The sequence below is a fragment of the Chelon labrosus genome (genome assembly GCF_963514085.1).
Source record: "Chelon labrosus genome assembly, chromosome: 21".
NCBI lineage: Eukaryota > Metazoa > Chordata > Actinopteri > Mugiliformes > Mugilidae > Chelon > Chelon labrosus.
This window is the reverse complement of record NC_140354.1, coordinates 10,115,508-10,137,590: the sequence shown is the minus strand read 5'-3', so window position 1 is coordinate 10,137,590 and position 22,083 is coordinate 10,115,508. Positions and strand designations below refer to the sequence as shown.

Here is a 22,083-nt window from a genome sequence, read left to right as displayed (position 1 = left end):
TGCTGTTCTTTTGAGTCGTCCTAAACCGTTTTTGTTGGACCTAGCTTTCATCCACATGAATGTTTCCCAGCAGAACATTGTATTGTCACAAGATGGTCAATGTTATTTACTTCACCTGCCAGTGGTTTTAATGTTGTGGCTGATTGGTGTATATGGGGCCCAACTGTACATCAAGTACAACTTTGACCCACAGTATATAGTAGATGCCTGACAAGCCTCAGCAGGTGAAGCTTGACGCTTGTCTTAGGTACGGTTCCAAACTGTAAACATTCCCCTTCTACACCTAATTAGGGGACGTAATTTGCTCCCACCCTAGTGTGTCCAGGTGTGCCCCGTCCGGCTTCAGTACGTAGACGTGCTTCTTCTCATCTCCTGCCAGAGTTAAGTGTCAGCACGCGTCCCGGCGCCACAACACGAGCCCCTTGTTCCTCTTTTCCTAACGCGCCACAAATGTCTCTCGCCAGCACTGACACGTACCGCTCTCGTACTCTTGTCAAACACACGGTTCCCCCTTCCGCCGGCGGTCTGTCATCGCCAGTCGTCGTCTAGATCAGCTAGCGCCCTCCGTCTTTAATCAGCGCCCCGTCATCGCCTTTATTAGCCCGCCTGCGCTGCATTCCACGGCGTCATGTGCGCACACGTACGCCGAAAAGGCACACGGAGGGGCTTTTCATCAGAACGGTGCCTGAAGAAGCTGTCTGCGTCACCTTTTAACACTGATTGAGCTTTTGACATTAAAAATTCAGAAATAAAATAACAATGTAAGTGTACAATGATATAATACAGTATAAAACACTGCTTTTATTGCTGTTTTCTTGCCTTTTTACACACGCACACGCACCCTAGCGTCTTAATAACTACGAGTAATTGTGCAAAACATTTCCTTGTTTATATTTTATCTTGTTGTAAGTGCTTCTTAAGTCTGCGGTGTCAAAACCAGGGATGCAGCTACGTATCGGTGTAATCGATTATGTAAATACGCAGCTTTATGTAGAATACGTGAGTGCGTTAGAATGTAGATGTTAATCTCCTATTGTAGCAGATCCCGCTGCCAGGCACGATGAAAATGATCAAAAAACAAACAAACCCAGTCCTCAAAAGTGTCTTTAAAGAGAGTCACATTAATCTTTGTGGAAATGAAACAACCCACCGCAGCAGTGCAGATGCTGCGCACGACAACATCCAACCTCAGAACAACGAGACAATGGTCTCAGTATTTGGACTATTACTGAGTGTTTTGTCTTATTCTCGGTTGGTGGTCAGTGCCCAGGAGTTGTCGTTGTGTCTTTATTTTTTTTCTTCCAGTTGTTTTTCAGACAAGAGCCTAACAAACACTCCCTGGAGCAGATGATTCTGGCCAACATGGCACCGCTGCTTTTGTTGAAAGTAGCTGAAACCTTTTAAAGGCTTGGCAGCTTTTGTTGTCTGCAGGAGCAGAGCTGACATGCAGAGAGAGAGTTTCTGCTTTTGATGACTTTTGGAAAATAGCAGTGCAAAACATACTCCAGGATTCGACTTTATCATAGCAAAAGCACACAGTTTGTACCATACAGGGTGAACAATGAAGTCAGAGAGGCTGTTAGCAACCAGATCATTAGGTCAAAGGTCAAAGAGGTTTGCCAACCATATATAGCAGGTGCAGTACATAGTTAGCTGAGAGGACATTGCTCCAGAACCATGGAGCTGCATGAAGACGTAGGACTAAGTGCAATACAAGGGACTGAGCATAAAGTGCGCGTGTGTGAAAGCTTATGCAGAGACGAACAGTGCAGATGGTGCAGACAACAGTGCCAACAGTGCAAGAACGAGAAACGGTGCAAATACAAACAACACAATAGAGGCAGTGCAAAAAACTTAGGAGACAATGCCCCTATAAGAAGACATTACACAGAATAGAGAGCAACGCCAGAGCACGAGTTAGGGTGGCTGTAAACATTTGTCCGATTAGCCACATTCTTCCAAATTAACACCCTGACCTTTGACTTTTTCCTCACATTAGTGTTGTTTTTTGTGCATTCCCGTGGCCCAGGAGCAAACAATGCGCGAGCTGGAGCAGCGGGTGAAGCAGCAATCAGTGGAGGTGGAGAAGGGCAACGCGCTGCGTCAGAAAGTGACACAGGAGAAGGCCCAGCTGGAGATCCACGTTGCATCCATCGGCGCTGAACTGCAGGAGGCTAACAGGCGGTATGGAGTTGATTCACTTGATCAAGATATGTGGATGGGTGAAAAGGGGCGCAATAGGATACATGTTGCTGATACATGTTACTATCAGGGCGAATGTAATGACTCATCTGATGGATGTTTACATTAAGAACTACGACACTTAGTCTGAATCTAGCTCTCAACTGTGCACAGAATCATGGTCCTGCAGAAGGAGAAGGAGCAGCAGACTGAGCAGCACAAGCAGACCATACAGAAGCTCCAAGCCAAACACGAAACCGACATGAGCCACTTGCATCAGGAGCACGCCCTGTCTGCTGCAAAGGTCCACCTAACCATGATCCTCCTGCATGATGAACTTATTGCCGATTGATACAAGACACAAAACCATTTCCAAATCTATCAACTCTGCCTTTCAGGCTTCTGAAGTGATAGAGGGCTTGGAGCGCGCTGTGGCTCAAATGAAACAGCAGTTCCAGGACAGTGATTATCGAAGACACCAACAAGTCAGGGTACGATTAGCGTGGCCGGCATAGGTGTGTACTGTGTGTTACGGTATTACTTCTGCTCTACAATATAACAGTTCTGCTTTCTTTCAGGATCAGGAGATGAAGTTTCAGCAGGAGAAAGATGAGCTACAGACCAGCTATGAGAAAAAGGTAGAGTCCATCAAGAAAACGTATCCACTGACCTTATATCAAAGCTTTCAGACACTCTATTCTGTGTAGTTTTCTTTTTTTGTTTTAAGATCCTGTGTCTGGTCTTGCAAAATCCTAGATGCGATTAACGGGTAGATGTAAGAACTGAGTCTGCTCCGTCTGTCGTCTTGGTCTAGAATAAATGTACTCCCAATTTGTAGTTTTCTTGCAGACTCAGACTCAAGGCTGTTACATACTCCGCAAGAAAGAAATTTGCTCTCACGGCCGTCGTTTGGGAGTTCTCGCAGCTTCTTCTCGACCCATCAACCGGGCAGAACGTTTTTTCTCGCGTGGTGTCCGGCAACTGTTCAGTGATTGGTCAGAAGTTGGAAGTGGGCGTGGTTAATGCGGAAAAAGCAGAAATGCTCGCGGCCACTGTGTGAGCTCTCAGACGCCAATATTCGCATTTTGACCTGTGACACGGTCGCCAAAACGACAGGCCAACATCCAGAAATAAGAAGAAGATGTGCGTCTCGTCGACTTTCTCACGCATTTCCCACAATGCTTAGCGCGTCCTATGGGGACTTCCCAGGAGTTCAGCACTTGAGTTTCTCGTGAAGTATACATAACCTCACCAAAACAAACTTTGTTCTTGTTCTTACTCCTAGGGCTGCAAGAACAAGAACAAAGTTCCTTGCTTCTCACAGACTATGTAACAAGCTTCAAAGTCAGATTGTCCTCCAGGATCTCCGTGTATTGTGCTGCAATCATTTTACCCTCTATCATTATAAGTCGTCCAGGGCCTGCTGCAGAGAAGCAACTCCGCAGCATGATGCTGTCACCACCATGCTTCATGCGGCCTGATTGTCTCCCTCACTAGTCACTGTTACTCAGTCTGTGGTGAGGAAGGACTGCTCGATGCAGATTTACACATGTGCCATGTTATTTCTATTTCTCAGCGATGGTTTAACTGAACCCCAGGATATGTTCAGTGGCTTGGAAATGTTTTTGTTTACATCTCCTGACATTTTGTTCGAGTTGCTTGGACCTGCACCTTGCAGCTCAGATGTCTTTATACTGCATTCACTGGACTTAGGTGATTTCCATCTAACTTACTGTGAGACTACTAGCACCAATAGTTCAAAACTCAGTTGCAGTTGAATTAGGTCATTCCCTTTACTAATTTTATGTTAATTATTTTTAATTATTGAACATTACTTTGTAGAAATCAGCTTTCAATTTGACATTAAAGAGTTTTTGTAAGTACTTTATTAAAAAAAAGAGCCAAATTATACTGACCATAAATTCATTTATAAAAGCAGTAAAAGGGTAAAACATCCAAGTGGCTGAATACTTTTTATGGCCACCGTAATTGTCCCTGCACCCATTTTTTATTTTTTTTCTTCTTTTGAGAGACCCTTTCAAAGCGTAGAGCGGCCATAAAGTACAGAGACCATTGTGACTGATCTGAGCTGAGCCAGACCAGGCCAGACGTCTTAGTTAGAGATCAAGTTTAAAGGCCGCACAGCATCTGGGTTATCTTCAAAGCGCCACGTCTCTGTAATGTGTGTGTGTGTGTGTTGGTGGCAGGCTGGTGTACGGAGGCCCCCGTGACTGATACACCTGCAAAAACTTAGCAAGGGCCTCCGTGCTCTCTATTCAGGGTCAGGGAGAATTTAAGAAGAAGGGGCCCACACGGCCAAAACAGATCCAGAGAGCGAGCAACGGGCAGATAGGCTCAGAAGGGACTTTTGATGGGGTGATAGAGAGAAGAGACAAGACCAGACGCACGAGGTCACAGGCAGGAGAATTTACCCGAGTGATGTTTGATGGTGTCTGCTTTTGCGCTCGTTTACACCTCTCTCTCTCTCTCTCTCCCTCTCTGTCCTCTCTCACGCTTTCAGATTTTGGCTGTTCACGGTGAGGCGGAGAAAGAGAGAGCGGAGGCTAAGAGGAAGATAGCCAAACTGGAGGATACACTCAGGTACAGTGAGAAAAGCCAAACACAAGTGCTGCTTGTTGCATGAATTCAAGAAGTTTCTCAAACTGAACGATGTTAAAGTGGACAGATACACATACACCGATCAGGCGTAACGTTATGACCACCTTCCTAATATTGTGTAGGTCTCCCTTGTGCCTCCAGAACATCAGAGAATGGACGTTGGCCTTCTGAGGGTCTCCTGTGGTGTCTGGGTTTAGGGGAGGGGCCTCTGTGGATCAGGCTTGTTCCAGTGCATCCCACAGATACTAATCATGTGCGTTTCAGGTGGGCACCATCGATAGGTGCATGTTGTTGATAAAACTCCAACCAGTCATTTAGAACGAAAGAAGCTACTTCAATGGTGTCTTCAAGAGGCCTTACCTTGTTTCAGCCTGTTTATTGGACATACCATGACCTGGATGACTGAGAACTTCCACAGATATATAGCAAGGTGTACCTAATAAGGTGGCCATAGCACTGCCAAGCTAATCCTTTAATCACACTTGCAGTAACGCACTACTCATCAAATAGTACGTACTCATTTCATTGTTCATTTAATATGTGTAGAGAGCTTCTGATCTGTGCAAGAGAAGACGGTTTGCTAGTTTCCTTTAAGACATCACAAACACCTATCATATCTGGAGCTCTGATCAGTAAGACTTTCCACTACTCCCGCTTATGAAAAAAGAAAAAGAAAAAAGATCAAAGAGAGTGTGCAAGGATTGGCTTGTTAAAGCCAAACTCCACCTTAAATCAGAATTTATACTCACTGTTCTTATGATCAAAGACTGATATAAACAACTTTAATAAAGCCTGAAGCTTCAAAGCCAAGGCCCGAATGTGATACTTGTAATTGTAAAATATATTTTATTTGTCACTGGCGTTATATATGTACATGTTATTTTTAATTTCATGACCGAAAGGGTGGGGTTGATTTAAGCATAAACAGTAATAAAGAAGAAAAATGTGTCCATATAACTGTCAAATAACCCCGAGTACTTTCGGTGATAATATTAGATTATGACAGGATTGGTTCAGTATTGTGTTTGAACGCATACAATAACCCTGACGATCTCCCCCGTCCTGAGCTTCAAACATCTGCAACAAACACACACATTTACACACACTGACAGAATAACTGATGATGTGTCTCGGACCATTAAGTCAAACAAACCCTGGTCCATAAAGAGGGAATGAGGACGTACCACACACAGGAAAATAAAACAAAGCAAAAAAACGTCTAGAGCAGTATTTTCAGCTTTAGAGTACACACCGATCAGCCGCAACATTAAAACCACTGACAGAAGTAACTAAATAACATTGGCCATCTTGTGACAATTCCATATTGTGCTGGGAAACTTTTGGACCTGGCATTCGTGTGGATCTTACTTAGAGACGTACCACCCACCTAGACCAAACCAGACACCCCCACCCCATAGCAATGACACTCCTTGATGGCAGCAGCCATCCCCAGCAGGATGCAGCCAACCCATAGGACCCAAAGGCCCCCCACTAACAACATTCTGTTGTCAGACACCACAGGACACCCTCAGAAGGCCCATGTCCATTCTCTGATGAACTGTTTTGGAGGCACAAGGGAGACCTACACAATATTAGGCAGGCGGTGATCTTATCTTATGGCACAGTGCAATTGAATACATTTATAATCACTTACCTTACTCGGCTTGCACTGCACTGGTTTCGAACGTAGTCCAGCACCCCCATTCATTTTTATTCCCCTTCGTTAGTCGACGTAAACTGGAAGGCTAACAACTTAGCTAGAGGTTTGCAGCAACTTGCGCGTTTAGTGGCATATACGTGGAGAGATCTGAAACTGGCCACCTGTCAATCTGTTATTGTATTGTACATCAACCAATTGTCAAACGCCATAGTGAGGATAGATGATAGAATGGGACACTATCTACTTGCACTACCTTTGCGATCTACCGGTATTAGGTGCCCCTGCCTTAGAGAGTTTGCTCCATATTGACTTGACAGCATCACACAGTTACTGCAGATTTGTCTGCACTCACTTGGCACTGAGGCCCGTTTGATTCTCGGTTTAAACTTAGATATTCACTTTAAAGAGCCTTGCAGGATTTCCAACCGCGTGTCACGATGTAACGGTAAACCCGCAGAAATGACAAGAACAGGCTGATCGTTTTTTGGAGTTTTGTGCCGTTTGATATTCATCATTAATGTCGCGCTGCTGGTTTCACGTGCTTGCTGTTGTCAGTCCGGCGACAGACAACAAGCTTAAACACAGCAGACAGATTAAATCCTTGTTGTTGGTATCATTAACGAGCCAGTCATTCCTCCGTTCCGTCTTAAACACTGAGAAATGGTTAGTGGTCCAACGGGCTCTTAGGTAATTAAGTACTCTATACACACACACACACAACCACGCTAAGCAGTCTGCCTGCTGCCTTGGCAACACTGACGAAGGCGAACCAAGAGGACTTCAAAGCCGAAGCAAGGCCGCACACAGGTTTGTGTGCATATATGTGTGTGTGTGTGTGTGTGCACGCAGCGGTCCACATCAATTTCAAGTATAAAAAGTGCATCACCTTAACCTACGAGGCAAACAAGCATTTCTGCGTCAGTTAAGAGTTCCAGGTCTGTGTTACTATGGCAACAACAACAGAAAGCACTACAAAGCTGCGAAGAGAACAAGTTTCTCTCAATTTCTTTCATCCCGGTGCGCCTCAGATCATTACAGGGCATTAGCATAGAGATGGAGAGGTACGCCACGGAAAAGGCTCTGGGTTTGAGGGGTGGGGGAGTGTAGAGAAATAGAGAGAGGTGGGAGCTCATCTGGTGAACAGCTTTCCTACTTTTGCAACAATGACCCTCAAATCACAATTTGGAGACATCAGAAAACCCACCTGAATGTTTCAGGTTGAGGAGAGAGGAAAGCGGCGGGCCTGTTTCTGTAAACGGCCGTAATTCTCTCTCCAGTCTCGCTATGAAGAGACTGACTGACGTTGACTCGGCGGTGCGCTCTGCTCGGTTTGATCGTCTACTCTTTGGAGTGATAGAAGCGGTGTCGACTTTGGGCACCTGAAAGTAAAGTGGGCTCGCCTTTATGAGTGGCTACACGCCGGCCGTGTGAGGTTCCGTCCAGACCTCTGCACAGACTCACACTGTCGGGGGTAGGATACGTCATAGCATTTGTCTAATTTAAAGTTTCTTGCTTTTCTATATTTATTTTCAGTTTCATGAACACGTCATATTATAGTTTGTCTCGCATTGTGCCCCTAAGCAACTATTGATTGTTTTAGTTGTTTCTAGTTGCAGCAACTTGTGGAGGTATGGATCCTGAATATTGAAAAGCTTCACCAGGGCTCAGTATGTACTCCCATGGAAACTCCCTCCAAAGGGGACTATTAAATAAGTCCAATAATAATAATAAAATCATTTTTACATGGTGGGACTGAATGTTCTCCAGAGCTACATATTTTTGCTCGGCCCTACCCACATGTTTATCCACCCACTTAGTGGTTCTGTCAGCCCACCCTGCACCAGATTCTTCTTCATCCTTCTTTCTCGCCATTGTTGTTTGGATGGCTTTGAGGTAAGACGCACTAACTAGTTTGAGGTAAAGTCACCGTTTTAATCTGTCCTCTTGATGGGAGAGCTCAGACTTCACAGACGGCCGTAGCAGCTGTTGCCGCTACACTCGGTTTCCTTGGTTTTCCTCAGCACAAACTCACCCATGGAGTTGGGTTTCGTACAACACACAGCTTTATTGTTGTACAAAACAATCCCGGTCCCCTAAAAGTAAAATGTCTTCCTCTTTGATACAGCAGAGGTTGGTGTGCCTTTGCGTTGCTGGTGTGGTGCCTTCTCTGGAAGACCTTGCACAACAGATGTGCAAATTAACTCAACCTGGTACTTCTGCCCAAGCTAATCTGCTCCCCTGAAATTGTGCAAAGCCACGCACTACTACCACATAGCCCCACCACCCAACCAAAGGCTTTGCACGTAGCCTACGCCGGTGCGGACCATTTATACTTGTGCGCTCATCAGGCTGGCTCGCTCTGTAACAACGCCACCCAAGCGCTAGTTGGCGCTGTGTCTTTTTTGCCAGTCGGGTTAAATTTAGTTTGTACTTCCTGCTTCACTTTCCACTTCCTGCTTCACTTTCAACAATGGCGACTGAAACTTTAAAGGACAAACGGTTAACAGCGATTGTGGCACTTGTCGTGAAGCGTTCGTCACATAATCCATTGCACTGATTGGTTGTAGCACTGTCCAGTTGCCAGCAAATGTATCTGCGGACCATTTATAGTTGTGCGCTCGTCAGTCTGGCTCGCTCTGTAACAACGCCAACCAAACGCTAGTTGGCGCTGTGTCTTTTTTGCCAGTCGGGTTAAATTTTGTTTGTACTTCCTGCTTCACTTTTAACAATGGCAACTGAAACTTTCACTGAACTTTTGGCCAAATTTTGCGAAGATTTAACTGAACATGAGTCATACAAATTTATTTTTAAACCTCCTCAATTAACGTTACCAATAGGTGCATAGTTACATTTCTTGGGAGGTGCACGTCAGCTACGGCGCTAGGCTCTGCGTCAACTTAACACAGAAGTAAGTCTAAACTGCCCATAAGCGGTTGTCTATCTGAGGACCCATCTGGTCCATGCCCAAGTTGCCCAGATGCCCAACCTCCCTCCATCCAACCAACTGGAGACATTAAGCCCGTAGAGTGTAGTGAGGTATATAGGTTGTGTTGCCATTCAGTCCAGCCTTTCGTGTTACAGTGTCCCCTAGAACTAAACACAAATGATCATTCTGTTGAAATGGCACTATGAGTTTCTTGGTTTGATGTCTGGCGTAGCTTCAGGGTTCTGGCACCCTACTGCATAAGAGAGAAAAAGCCGGATTAGACCGTGCACTGCAGTCTCGTCCAAAGCTCCCCAAACCGTCAATGGAGGAAAAACCACACCCCGGTACTACTACAGAGCCGGTTTGGAAAGATTAACTGAAATGTCATCTCTCATGTCCACTCAACACTTGAGCAAGTCGCTAATCCCCTTTCCCTTTGCGACGTCCCCTGATCTGCTGCTAACACTGTTTTTGACCTTTCTGTGGGAAGGATCTACGTTGGTTTGTCCATTTTTTTGCTTCCTTATTGGTCACCAGTGGTCTGAAAAACATCCAAACATGAGACTGACAGCAAAATTACTTTAAAGGACGAACGGTTAACAGCGATTAAGGCGCTTGTCGTGAAGCGTTCGTCACATAAACCATTGCTCTGGTTGTAGCGCTGTCCAGTTGCCGGCAGATGTATTTCTTATTCTGTAATGGTTGAAACACGCCCCATCTCTTACCAAACTCAAATTCTGCTCAGAATTGAGTGTGCCAGGCAACAAATCAGAAGTTTAACTAGAACAAATGGACAGTTGAAACTTAAATCAAGAGATGTGTAACGCTGACTTTAAGAGATACTGGCAGCAAGGCATTACCAAGACAACTGCATGGACCCAAATGACTGCATGTGTATTGTGATGTTGTTGTGGGTGATGGATGAACATGCCTCATTCTTTTTACATGTGTGGCTATTTTGTTTCGTGTCTTAAAGTGAACTGCTGTCTTAAACAGGCTACATTTGTCTGCAGTTTTAAAGCCATCCAGCTCAGTGGTGCTCTGTTTTCCACGCTCCCTTTTCAACTCATTCTGCCTTTAATATTTTCTTGCTCTTGTACTATCTGTTCTTTGTGTTCTCTTATTTGTGGTCTGTGTCTGTTTCTGTCTTTTTTTTTTTTCCCTTCTTCCCCCGTCTTCTGGGATGCGGATGAAAACCACGCCGGTTTTATTTTTTCTTCAGAGGGCGCTGAATATTTCAGTTTTGCATCTTCTCCCTTTTTATGTTCTCCCTCTTTTTCTTTTTTTTTTTTTTTTCCTCTTCCCGAGCCCTTTGATGTGTCTGCGGATTCGTTATCATTCCGTTTGGATGAGCTCACAGACGCAGATGCGCGGGCACCCCCCACGCGCACACGCGTCCGCACGCTCTCTCTCGCCCCGTCTCTTTCCCCGAGAAACCAGAGGCGTCCGCGCGCATTCTGCTCCTGTTTGTCAGTCCTTTCCATTCGCTGTTCCACCCACATCACAGTCGGCGCAATTCTTAAATACTTTCACATGAAAAGAGTATTTGCATAAGCAATTAAGAGTTTCTCCTGCGTGCGCCGTCTTCAGCGTGTAGCCTGGTATTAACTTTATGTGAATGCCTATATGCAGCAACCTCTCTTTTTCTGTACGTCCGTCACGTGGTGCGCGCTCACAGAGGCGCCGGGTAGCGCTGTGTGGTCACAGCAGACCGGAAAAACGCCGCTGTCCCTGCACCCCTCCCGTCTGCCAGGCGGCTGGACGTCGGAAGCTCCCTCACCCTCTCTCATACAAACACTCTCCTTGCCTCCCTCTCTCTTCCTCCGCGGCCATTTTTGAGGGATGAGAGGACTTCCTCTCTAGAAAAGGCACATCTTTAATTTGAGCCTCCTCTCCTTCCACTTTTCTGACCAGAGATCCATTTAAAGCCAACAGGCCGCCCTGGCGCTGGCACCCCTCTCCTTCCTTTCCCTCTCTCTAGCTCACCCTGCCAGGCCTCCCTGACTCTTATTATTTTTTTTTTTCTCCGTCCTCTCATCTCACCCTCATTGCTCTGTTATTGATGGTGACGCGCTGTCTGCCGCTCTAGTGACCACACACGTTCTCACACACACAAAAAAAAATTTAAAAAAACATCCCCGAAGATGCCATTTGTTCAGCCCTCTCTCCTCAGCTTTAGAGGATAATATGTTTCAATCTGAAGTTTGCTGCAGTGCAGTGTATCCTCAGAGGTGCGGGCCCAGCAGCTAGCTCCGACTTAGTCGTTTCTCGAGTACGCTTGTCAGTCACGCAGAGAGTTCGGGACTTTGGTTCATGAACAAAGCCCGCGTACGCGCTCGCATGCGGGCTCCGTCGCCTCTCAAGCGAGACGCGCGCCCAATTCGTTTTTTTTTTCTTTGCCTTTGGAAGTTTAAAAAAAAACTCTCTATTTTTGTCACATCCTCTTCCTTCCCTTTCTCCCTTTCCTTCTTTTTTTTTCCCCATCTTAGTTTCTACAAATGCCTTTTGTGTCGGAGTCGGGAAGACGGTCATGCAACAAGACTGATTAATAATCACAGAGTACACAAAATTGGGAGAGACGGAAAAAAAAAAACGGTTTCCTTTTTTTGTGTTTGATGTCCAACATGAGAGAGACCAAAATTATAGAGACGACGTACTATAAAGAGGAGAGAAAGCTTGCACATTCCTTTCTCAGTCATCTTCTTTTGTTCTTTGCTTTTTCGTGTCCTCCTTTTTTATTTTTGTTTTATTGCATCTTTTAAGGTTTTCTCACTTTCTGCTTTTTCTCAAGTCGGCGTTCCAAGTCTATAAACACTCAGAGTTGTTTCTGTGATAATAGGAATATCACCTATTAAAATGACGGCTCTGAATCTGTGTGTCGGCTTTATGTTTCTCTGTAACTATAGTGAGTTCTTCTTTGTTTCTGTTTGTGCACAGTTGCAAGTTCTACGTGCCGCACCGACCCACGTGACAGTCCTGCTTATTTAAAATACAGAAATGTGTGGCGAGCAGCGTCTTCGCCCTCGCCGTCTGTTGTCTGCCTATTTGTTCTGTATTTGTACGACTAATTGTTTCGCCTGTTTCACCCACGGGCCAGAAATCCATTTGTCCTCCCACTTGTTTGTCCAGGGGCAATAATTATCCATTCCCTGTTAGAGTATTAATTTACAAGGCAGCAGGAGGAAAGCGCAGCGATAGACAACAACACATACACACAATACTGTACCGTATAGACCCCACACTAGAAGAAAACATTTTCTCTGTCTGATATAGTTTTCTTGGTGCATCCATCAAAAGAAGAAGCAACTTGGTGTTTTGCAGTGTGGCTGTAGTGAGCGAGAGCCTGCATAGTAGTTACTGATTTGCAGCTTAAAGCGTGGTTTATGCCACTGCGAGACATAGACGTCGTAACCTACGCACATAGCCAGTGCGAGCCATTTATACTTGTGCGCTCGTCAGTCTGGCTCGCTCTGTAGGAACATCACCCAAACACTAGTCGGTGCCGTATCTTTTTTGCCAGTTGGGTTAAATTTTGTTTCTACTTCCTGCTTCACTTGCAACAATGGCGACTGAAACCAAAGACGTGTCATACGAATGTTTGTATTGCTGAACCTCCTCAGTTAACCTTTCCTTGATGTGTTCCATCTTTATTGAGCCAATAAATATATTTGCCAGCCAGATATACAAAAGCAGAAATAGGCTACTACTATCATGCGGACCAATCACAGCTCTCAGGCAGAGTTTCTGGGGAGCTGCACGTCCGGCTACGGCTTTAGGGCCTGCGTAGGTACAGCGTCAAATTGACGTAGGAACATAAACCACCTTTAAGCCCTGCTCATACCTGGTTATGCGATAACAAGTGGGCAAATCTAAGTATGTCTGTTTACACCTGGCATTGCAGTGAATCGGGGAATCAGTGAACCATCAACTGTACTGTTGTACGGCGAAAACTCTCCGCTTAAGAGGTTGTGATTTCCCGACCATAACATACCAGTACCTTAAAGGTAAATAAAGGCTCCTGTCACTGTTGCAGAAATACATAACCTAATTCCACGTGACTACTTGGAAATGTTCAAACATGACAAATGTTCATGGGCTGTCAATTTATTGAACTATTTAATCGAAATTAATTGCGTGATTTTCATAGTTGACGCATGTTAATGCAGAAGAATTGCACATTTTTAAAAAGGTGTACCTGGAAGAGATATTTATATCACAATTACTCTTATTTGTATCTCTGCTGTTCAGAAAGCTACCAGCTCAGGTTGTAACTCAGTTCACATGGGCAGTTCTTGTCAAGAGAAGCATCTATCAGGGTTTTGAAGCTGTTCTTACCTTTCAAAATGGCCGTAATTCTTTATTTCTTTATTTCCTTTTTATTACAACCACACTTGAGATTCTGCTTGCTTTCCACAGCGTTACTGCTTCTTTGATCACTTCATAATTTGTTAAACTATGGGGCACGCCGAGGTCATAATAACAGAACATACGTGCTGTAATCGTGCAATAAATAAATTATTACTGGCATTAAAAAAAATCTGCATTGTGTTAACTTAATATGTACGTGAACATACGGCTAATTAATATGTTGATATAGCTGTTTATGACAGAATAATACATAACCTGATATTCATGAAGTTAATTCATTAATTCTTGTTCAGATTTATTTATGAGTTTAGTTTGTTAATAGCTGCAAGGACAAAAGATACTATAAAGCTGTCCATACTAATGAAAAAACAACATAATGCTTTTGCCTTTTTTGCCAATCCATCATTTGGAGTAATGTCTGGTTCTGTTCTCATTCAGTTGCCACCTTTTTTTGTGAGCATTTGAAGTAGTCTCATGCTTTCAAACCAAGATGTGAAACTGTTGTGCAAAATAAATGCGTCTTGGTTAGGCCGAGAATGTCGGAGTTGGCATTCCATCAATATAAAGGCGAAGGCATTGTGTTCACACTGCTAAAGAATGTGGTCACATGCCCGTACCACCTTCAAATCTGAGCGATCAAATCCATCTTGGGTGATCAGATCGCGCATGACACATGTTAACACCGGGTGTGAAAAGAATGTGTCAGCCCTACGATTGGGGAAACCCAACCCCCACCCACCCCTCAAAGGATAACTGTGCGCAGCTAACGGATGGATGGACAAAAATTTGCAAATGGTGTACAAAAATAACCTTCTTACACTTCCCCTCACCGTCTGTGCTGTCATTGTCTGTATCCTGTATCCATCCACCTAGACACACTCCCGTCCCAACACACACACACACCCTCTGTGGGTTAGCTTGACAGCTGCTAGGTTTTGGCTGCGTATAACGTTGGGGCTGGGCCTGCTGGCTGGGCTTTGACAGTTCTCAGTATGAGGCTGTCCCTCTCAGTATGCCTGTCAATCCCCTCCGCTTGCAACTCTGTGACCTGACATTTGCCAACAATCGCAGCAGCACACCTGCATGGAAGAGACACACACACTCGCTGACTTGATAGATTCCGTAGAGCCGTATGCAAGAAATACTTCCTTTGTCACATTTTCCACTTCCACTTCCACTGTATTTTAATTTGCATACAGTACCAGTCCAAAGAGTGGACGCAACTTTTCATTCAAAATTTTCTGCATTGTAGATTAATTCTAAAGACATCAAAACTATGAAGGAACATCTATGGAATAACGTAGTAAACGAAAAAGTGTTAAACAAACCACAGTATGTATTACATTTTAGGATCTTGCAAGCAGCCACCTTGTCCTTTGATGCCAGCTTTGCACACTCTTGGCATTCTCTCAATCAGTTTCACGAGGTAGTCGCCTGGGATGACTTTCCAACAGCCTTGAAGGAGTTCCCAGAGATGTTGAGATCTTGTTGGCACCTTTGCCTTCCACCTGCCAAAACCATCTCCATTAACTTTAGGTATGGTGATTGTGGAGGATGGTAACCTGACACATCACTCCATCATTCTACTTCTTGGGCGAATAGCCCTTACCCAGCCTGGAGGTGTGTTTGGGGTCATTGCTTTGTTGCGCAAACCAGTTGGGATGATTTGTTTAGTAAAATGCTGTGGTAGCCATGCTGGTTAAGGGTACTTTGAATTTTGAATGAATCACCTATAGTGTCACCACAGACTCGAAACCCACGCTAAGTGCTATAGACGATGAATGTTCTGGTTTGTTTAACATTATTTTTGTTAACCACGTAATAACACAAGTCTTCCTTTGTAGTTTTGATGTATTAAGTATCAATCTTCACAGATTAGGTAGAACATGTGACCACCTCCCTAATATTGTCTAGATCTCCCTCGTGCCTCCGAAAAAAGTTGTGACTCATCTGAGAATGGACAGGGGCCTTCTGCGGGTGTCCTGTGGCGTCTAGCAACAGCATTTTGTCCAGTGCCTCCCACAGATACCTGATCAGTTTGGGATCTAGTGAATTTGGAGGCCAGGTCAACACCTTGTGCTGTTCTTCGTGTTTTTTTGAGTTGTTCCTAAACCGTTTTTGTGTGTGTGTGCCTGTGTCAGGCTGCATCCTGCTGGGGATGGCTGCTGCCATCAAGGAGTGTCATTGCTATGGGGTGGGGATGTCTGGTCTGGTCTAGGTGGGTGGTACATGTCTAAGTAACGTCCACATAAATGCCAGGTCCAGAAGTTTCCCAGCAGAACACTGAATTGTCACAAGATGGTCAATGTTATTCACGTCTGACCACCTGTCAGTGGTCATAATGTTATGTCTGATCGGTGCTAAATCTAAATCTAAATCTAAAAAAAAACACTGAATGAGGAGTTGTGTCCAAATGTACTGTTTGTATTGTGTAAAGAAACTGTATAATAAACTCAAACTGAAAAGATGCCATCCAACATATGAGGAGATTTAGTTGTGAGTAGAATATTTTAGTAGTTGCTGTCAAGTGAAAGGACCACAGCGGGCCACAATAGTGTGTCCACAGAAAGAACAACCATTATTTATAGCGTCTGCTTTTGACGTATACAGTAGTTCTAAATCCATGTTATATCCACATCATTCTTTTCTTCCTCTTACCATGCAGCTACTGCTTTGAAAAGTTGCGCAAAACAAACTTAATTTCTCGACAAGCTATTTCTGCTTTTGCATGGCTACACACCGTATATTCATCTTCTAAATGTGAATGTTTGGTTTGAAGGGAGATGGCGAGTCAGCTGGACAGAGCCAAGGAGAGCCAGAGACAGCAGATCCAGCAGGCAGATGTGGCGCTGGAGCACTTCAAGAAACAGGTAGAGTTCAGCTCCGAGAAGGCATACGCCAGCATGAAACGTCAAGAATCATGCACGTATTATGCATGGATAAAAAGTTGAATGCACACTGAATGCACAAATGTATGCTGCTGCAGACATATTTCATAGTTGCGGAACAGCATCCAGACCACAGAACACAGGGAGCCACACTGACTTCCTCTGTACGTCTTTCTTTTTGTTCTCCTTTGCCTCCGCTTCAACCGTATAATGAGTTGCACCAAGGATTGTCCTACATCCTACAGTTGTTGTTTTTCCTTTTTTTTTTAATCTTCTCCTATATGTGAGAGCCAAGAACACTATCGTCCTCAGGCCATTTTCATTCATTTAGTCAAACCAAATGAATGAGATGGGTCATAATCCCTCTCATTAGGCAGGTGTATTCAATTTTCCGCAATCACACATTGACCTCAATTCTTTTCAGTGGGCGTGAGGTAGGCACAGAGCAGGTCGCGCACATTAAGAAGCCGGATTAATTAGTACTTCGGGACTGCTCTCCACGGTGTGTGGGCTGCTGCTTATTGGGAGAGTTTCCCAATCGATATGCGCTCTGCTTAAAACTTCTGATGCTATCTTGCGAGTTTAGCTATAGGCGTTTCTGTTAAGCGCTTGTTACTCTACTCTTGTGTGTGCTGCGTTAATAAGGCCGCGCTGAGTGTGGCCCTAAATGTTTTAAAGGGCTGCCTCTTAGAGAGATTAGCAAGCCTTAGTTGCTGATTAGTGACATTTTTCTCCTAATCAGTGTGTTGGGGGGGGGGCTGCTTGCGTGGGAGTAAAGTTTATATTTGTGGGCAGACAGAGCACCCAAGAGTCAATAGATTCAAATATTTAATTGTGATTAATTGCAGAATTTCCATAGTTAATGCGTGATTAAATTAAATTAATCACCCTTTTTTGTCTGTTCTAAACGCTCCTTAAATGGATATTTGTCATGTTTTATTACTCCTGTCATTGACAGGATGTTGGACAAATATGCGTGCTTTAAGCGAATGTGTTTTATTATTATTGCAACAGTCCATAAAAATGACAAATACTGCCCGGAATATCCTCCAGAATAAGCCAGCTGCACGTTTAGCTATTGCTGTTGAGAGTTTGTTGCTTGTAGAGTTGTCCAGGCGTCTCTGTTGCAATTTGTCTAGTCTGGTCGGTCTTTGGCGAGGGGGCGGAGCACTCTCTGCTCTCAGCTGTGGTAACTTCAGTTCACATCCCCAGCCATCTGGCAGGGCTTTGAAGCTGAACTTGCCGTTCACGAGACCCGTTTCTTTATCCAATTCAACTGCTGGACTTCTTTTGGGATTTCTGGCAGTTTTGACGCCACAGGGCGCATTACTGCAGGGTAAAATTATTTACGCACTTCAGATTCTGCTTGCTTTCCACAATGCTTTCTGCTGCTTTGATCACTCCCTGATTCCCAAAACTATAGTGCAAGTCAAAATAATTTGTGGTTTAAATGGAATTTGTGTAAATAAATAAATAAAGATGTTTTCCATTTCTGTATTCAGGTTTGTAGAATCTGGAATACCCTATAAAAAAATGACTGGTACGTGTTGTATGTAATTCTATGTGTACGTAGGATACTGGTTTTGTTGCTAGTTATATCTTTTGGCTGTGCTATGTGCTTGTCAAATTTAATGCGTCAATAATGTTAACACGGTTTAATTTATGATGCGTGACTAACACACGCACGTTCTGTTATTGTGACCTCGGCCCAAAACTGCAACAAAAACGAAGAAGAAGAAAGCAGGCAGAAACAACAAGCAAAAAAAAGAAGGTTCTTCCAACAAAATCATTATCTGCATTTATTGCTGTGTAAATTGAGCCATTTTCTGTGCGATTAATCGCTATGGAAATCGTTTAATCGCGATTAAATATTTTAATCTACTAATTTGTATATTTCCAGCGCATTCCTTCTCTTCCCCTGTTCTCATTCTTCATCCTGTTGCTCGTTCCTTCTGTTCCCGCTGAGCCCCTGGCTTCCCCATCTCCAATCTGAATTTATCCTCAGCCCACATCAAAGCCATGGATAGAGAGAGAGGGAGAGGGAGAGAGAGGGAGAGGAGCAGTCTCCTCTGCATCCCTGTCATCCTCTCTCCCTCTTTCCCTCTCCTCTACTCCTTGTACATCGCTGCATCACGTTCTCCTGCTAAGGCTTTAATGTTGCAGAAAGTACTTCAAAAGAAGTTTTTTTTTTACTCTCTTTTTTCCCATCCCTCCATCACTCCTCTCTTCATCTTTCCCTCTCCCTCCATATATCTGCAGATGATTTTATATCTAAATGGATTATCTGTATCTCCCCTTTTGTACGTCTGTCTTTCTCTCATTTTTAAATCAGCATCACACTTTTAGACAGCGATTAAAAGAACCGGCCTGCCCTATTTTGGTTGGAGAAACCCAAAGCGCCATATGGAATCATATCTCAGCTGTGTGCATAGTTCAGTTGTGAATGGATCGACCCAACAACACATGCACTGAGGCATATCCAGCGTGCTGAGGAGTAAATTACGTTTTCAATTGTTGTTGCTCATCATCAAACGAAATATTATCATCAGGCTACAAAGAAAGAGAGTTTAGATAAATAGTTTATAGATTTTCCATAAGTCCTTAAAAAGAGCCAAGTTTTTTTTTTATTTCTGATTGACGTGACATACTTAATACAAGTACGCCTCGATTGTACTTTAATGAGCCGATTCATATGTTAATGTTCTGTTATTCCAGCATCGTCAGGTAAACGTCATTTCAGATTCAGTCATATTATGCTGCTGCATCCTTTCTGTATGATGTTATTTATTGTGCACCGTGTGATTCTATAGAATCTTGAGCTAGATATATGACCAAATTATTTATAGATAGTAGCAGCATTAACGTATGCCTTTCTATCCAGCCTATAATTTATGTATTTGTATGTTCATTTTCTATCAGTGAGTCAAGATCATGTTTTTTTTTCTTTGTACTTCCAGATGGAGAAGGTAGAGGAGGACCTGATGCGCTCCAAGTCCCTCAGGGAGAGCCAGGCCAAAGAGTTCTCTCAGCAACTTGACGCACTCAGACAGAAATATGAGCAGCAGGTCTGTATGAAGGCGTGAGCTTTTACGCACATGTCCACAGTTTGTTTGTCTACTTGTTTGTCTCCATTTGTCCCCACCATATAGCCAGAGGAGAGAATACTCCTCTTGCTTCCACCATCATCATCACATTACGCTGCAGGGACTGACATGCATCAGGTTTTTGTCTTGTAATTCCTTCCCCTTTTCCACCTAATTCATTTTTCATGGTAAGGGACACGCTTTAGATTGAGCTGATTCCGGCTCAATAGATATCTCAAACCTTGCCAATTGTAAAGCAATGCAATCTGCACAGAATACGCATGGCCCTCTTATCGTCCCATCTCTTTCACTCTTCCTCAATTAAAAGTGAAGAAACCGTTTTCATAACCCATTGAGATACGATAACAGGCTGATAGGGAGACATCAGAATCAAGTGTGACACCGAAGGCATCGCCGTTACTTTAGCATTGAATATTTAATGGGTATGTCAAACATGGAACAACATGTAAAACAGCCCTACCAGCTAATGAGTAACTCCTAGAAAATAAACCAAATTCTTTATTTAGAAGGAATCGTGCAACACAGCTGAGAGATGGGTGCATTCACGCATCCCTTTGAATCTAGTAATAAAGTAGTATTATGAAGAAAAAATAATAGGTTGCACAGGGCTGCAACCAAGGTTATTTTTTGTTTGTTTTTTGATTAATCTACCGATATTTTTTTCGATTAATCTACCGGTTATTTTCTGAGCTTTCGATTAATCTTTTGATTAACCACTAAATAATAAAATAATTTGACATATTTTAACATGATATCTATAGATGAAGAACCTGTTTCAGAATTTAACTTTCAACAAAAAGTTGAGATTTATTCAGTGTTGACCCAATTAGGAAACATTACTTCAGTTAACTGTTAATTTGCGAAGATAGTGTTGAGTCTGATTTAACCTCAATGGACTGTGTTGATTGTAATTGGAAATTCAGCTGTATTATCCCGTTGGACGTCGACACTACGACTAATTTAAAATCATCAGTTAACCTAATAAGCATGTCTACGAATTGTGAGTGGAAACGCCACGTAACTATAGCTTCATATGTTTATATGTGCAGAAACATACTGCTTACCACTTGTAAACGTACTGAAGAGTAGTGTTGCCAAGCTAGCGGTTAGCATCTGATCTAGGGAGTTGTTTTTTGTTTTTTTTTTAGTTCTTGTCTGAAAAACAACAGATGGGGATGCAACTCCCAGAAACAATTAGGGGTTGATTTTACTGCTGTGCTCCTTTAAGAAGGAAGTTGACTAGTCGCCGATCATGTGACAACAACAACACAGATGCCTCCGAGAAGACGGGTGAGGAGCCCAGTGGGTCATTGCAGCAAATGTTTTGTTTTTGTTTTGTTTTTTTCGCCAAGCAAGAGCATATTAGAAGTGTCAGACTGATGGTGGTTATGGTGTTGACGTGGGTTACTGCCGACAGTAGCCTGTGTTCAAGCTTCAATTACCAGGCACATTTTTACAATATGTGTTCAGGGCAAGAATATAGATTTCATTGTTGCAAAGTATGACTACTGCGTTTTTATGTGTGACGTCATCGACTAGTCGACATAGACTCGACTTTCACCGCATATTAGTCAACTAAAAGAAGTTGTTCAACCCCTAGAAACAATCAGACAACTGACTGCAGTAGTCCAAATACTTACACTGCTGTCTGTATGTCCTGAGGTCGTGAAGCCAGCAGATCTTCTCTGTTGAGCTAATAGTTTTCTGTTACCTTTCGCAAATCTACGTTCTTACACAGTCAACAATGAGTCGTTGCGGCCCTGGTTGCATCTCCCAATGTCTGTATGATACAGTGTGATCACGTGACATGGGGGTGTACACGGCAACTAACTAACTAACTAACTGCCGTAACATCTGTATTTCCCACCTGTGTCCTCCACATGATTGCTTTCCAGGCGCCAGATTTCACTCAACCTGTGTGTTAATAAGCGTGCTAACACTCATTTCCAGGCCAGATGGAGTTTTGCACTGCGTGTAATTCACTGTAGATCGTGGTGAGTGGAGGATACGAGGCCAGTGTTATTTCAAAGGAGTGGAGAAATTATTTCCTGTTATTGATTAGCTCCGTGGTTGAGCAGTTGTGTTTGTAATTATCACGCCATTTATTGGGGGGAAAAAAACATGATTTAAAAATACTTAAATTTGACGTTTTCATTGTGTTGGAAACCATTAAATAATCCACCAAAACAAAACCGTATAAGAGAAGGGAATTAAAAATCCTTCACTTCCTGTCGCAAGGGCTTGTTGTCAATGAAATCAGACAATGCTGGTTAAGCTATTAAACAGATTGTATTTATATCCAAAAGACATTTTCCTCCCCATGTAATGATCCAGTAA

At 43.5% G+C, this 22,083-nt stretch overlaps 1 protein-coding gene across 3 annotated transcripts in view; it reads left to right on the top strand.

Annotated features, from left to right (window-relative positions):
* The window catches only part of cep112 (centrosomal protein 112), a 99,866-nt gene that overhangs the window by 22,993 nt on the left and 54,790 nt on the right, over positions 1-22,083 (top strand). For all 3 annotated transcript variants that reach the window (XM_084569919.1, XM_084569920.1, XM_084569918.1), the window contains 7 exons: positions 2,030-2,184; positions 2,356-2,485; positions 2,580-2,672; positions 2,760-2,819; positions 4,703-4,782; positions 16,534-16,624; positions 19,600-19,707. In XM_084569919.1, coding sequence (XP_084426045.1) covers positions 2,030-2,184; positions 2,356-2,485; positions 2,580-2,672; positions 2,760-2,819; positions 4,703-4,782; positions 16,534-16,624; positions 19,600-19,707 — 717 coding nt within the window. The remainder of the gene's footprint in view (positions 1-2,029; positions 2,185-2,355; positions 2,486-2,579; positions 2,673-2,759; positions 2,820-4,702; positions 4,783-16,533; positions 16,625-19,599; positions 19,708-22,083) is intronic.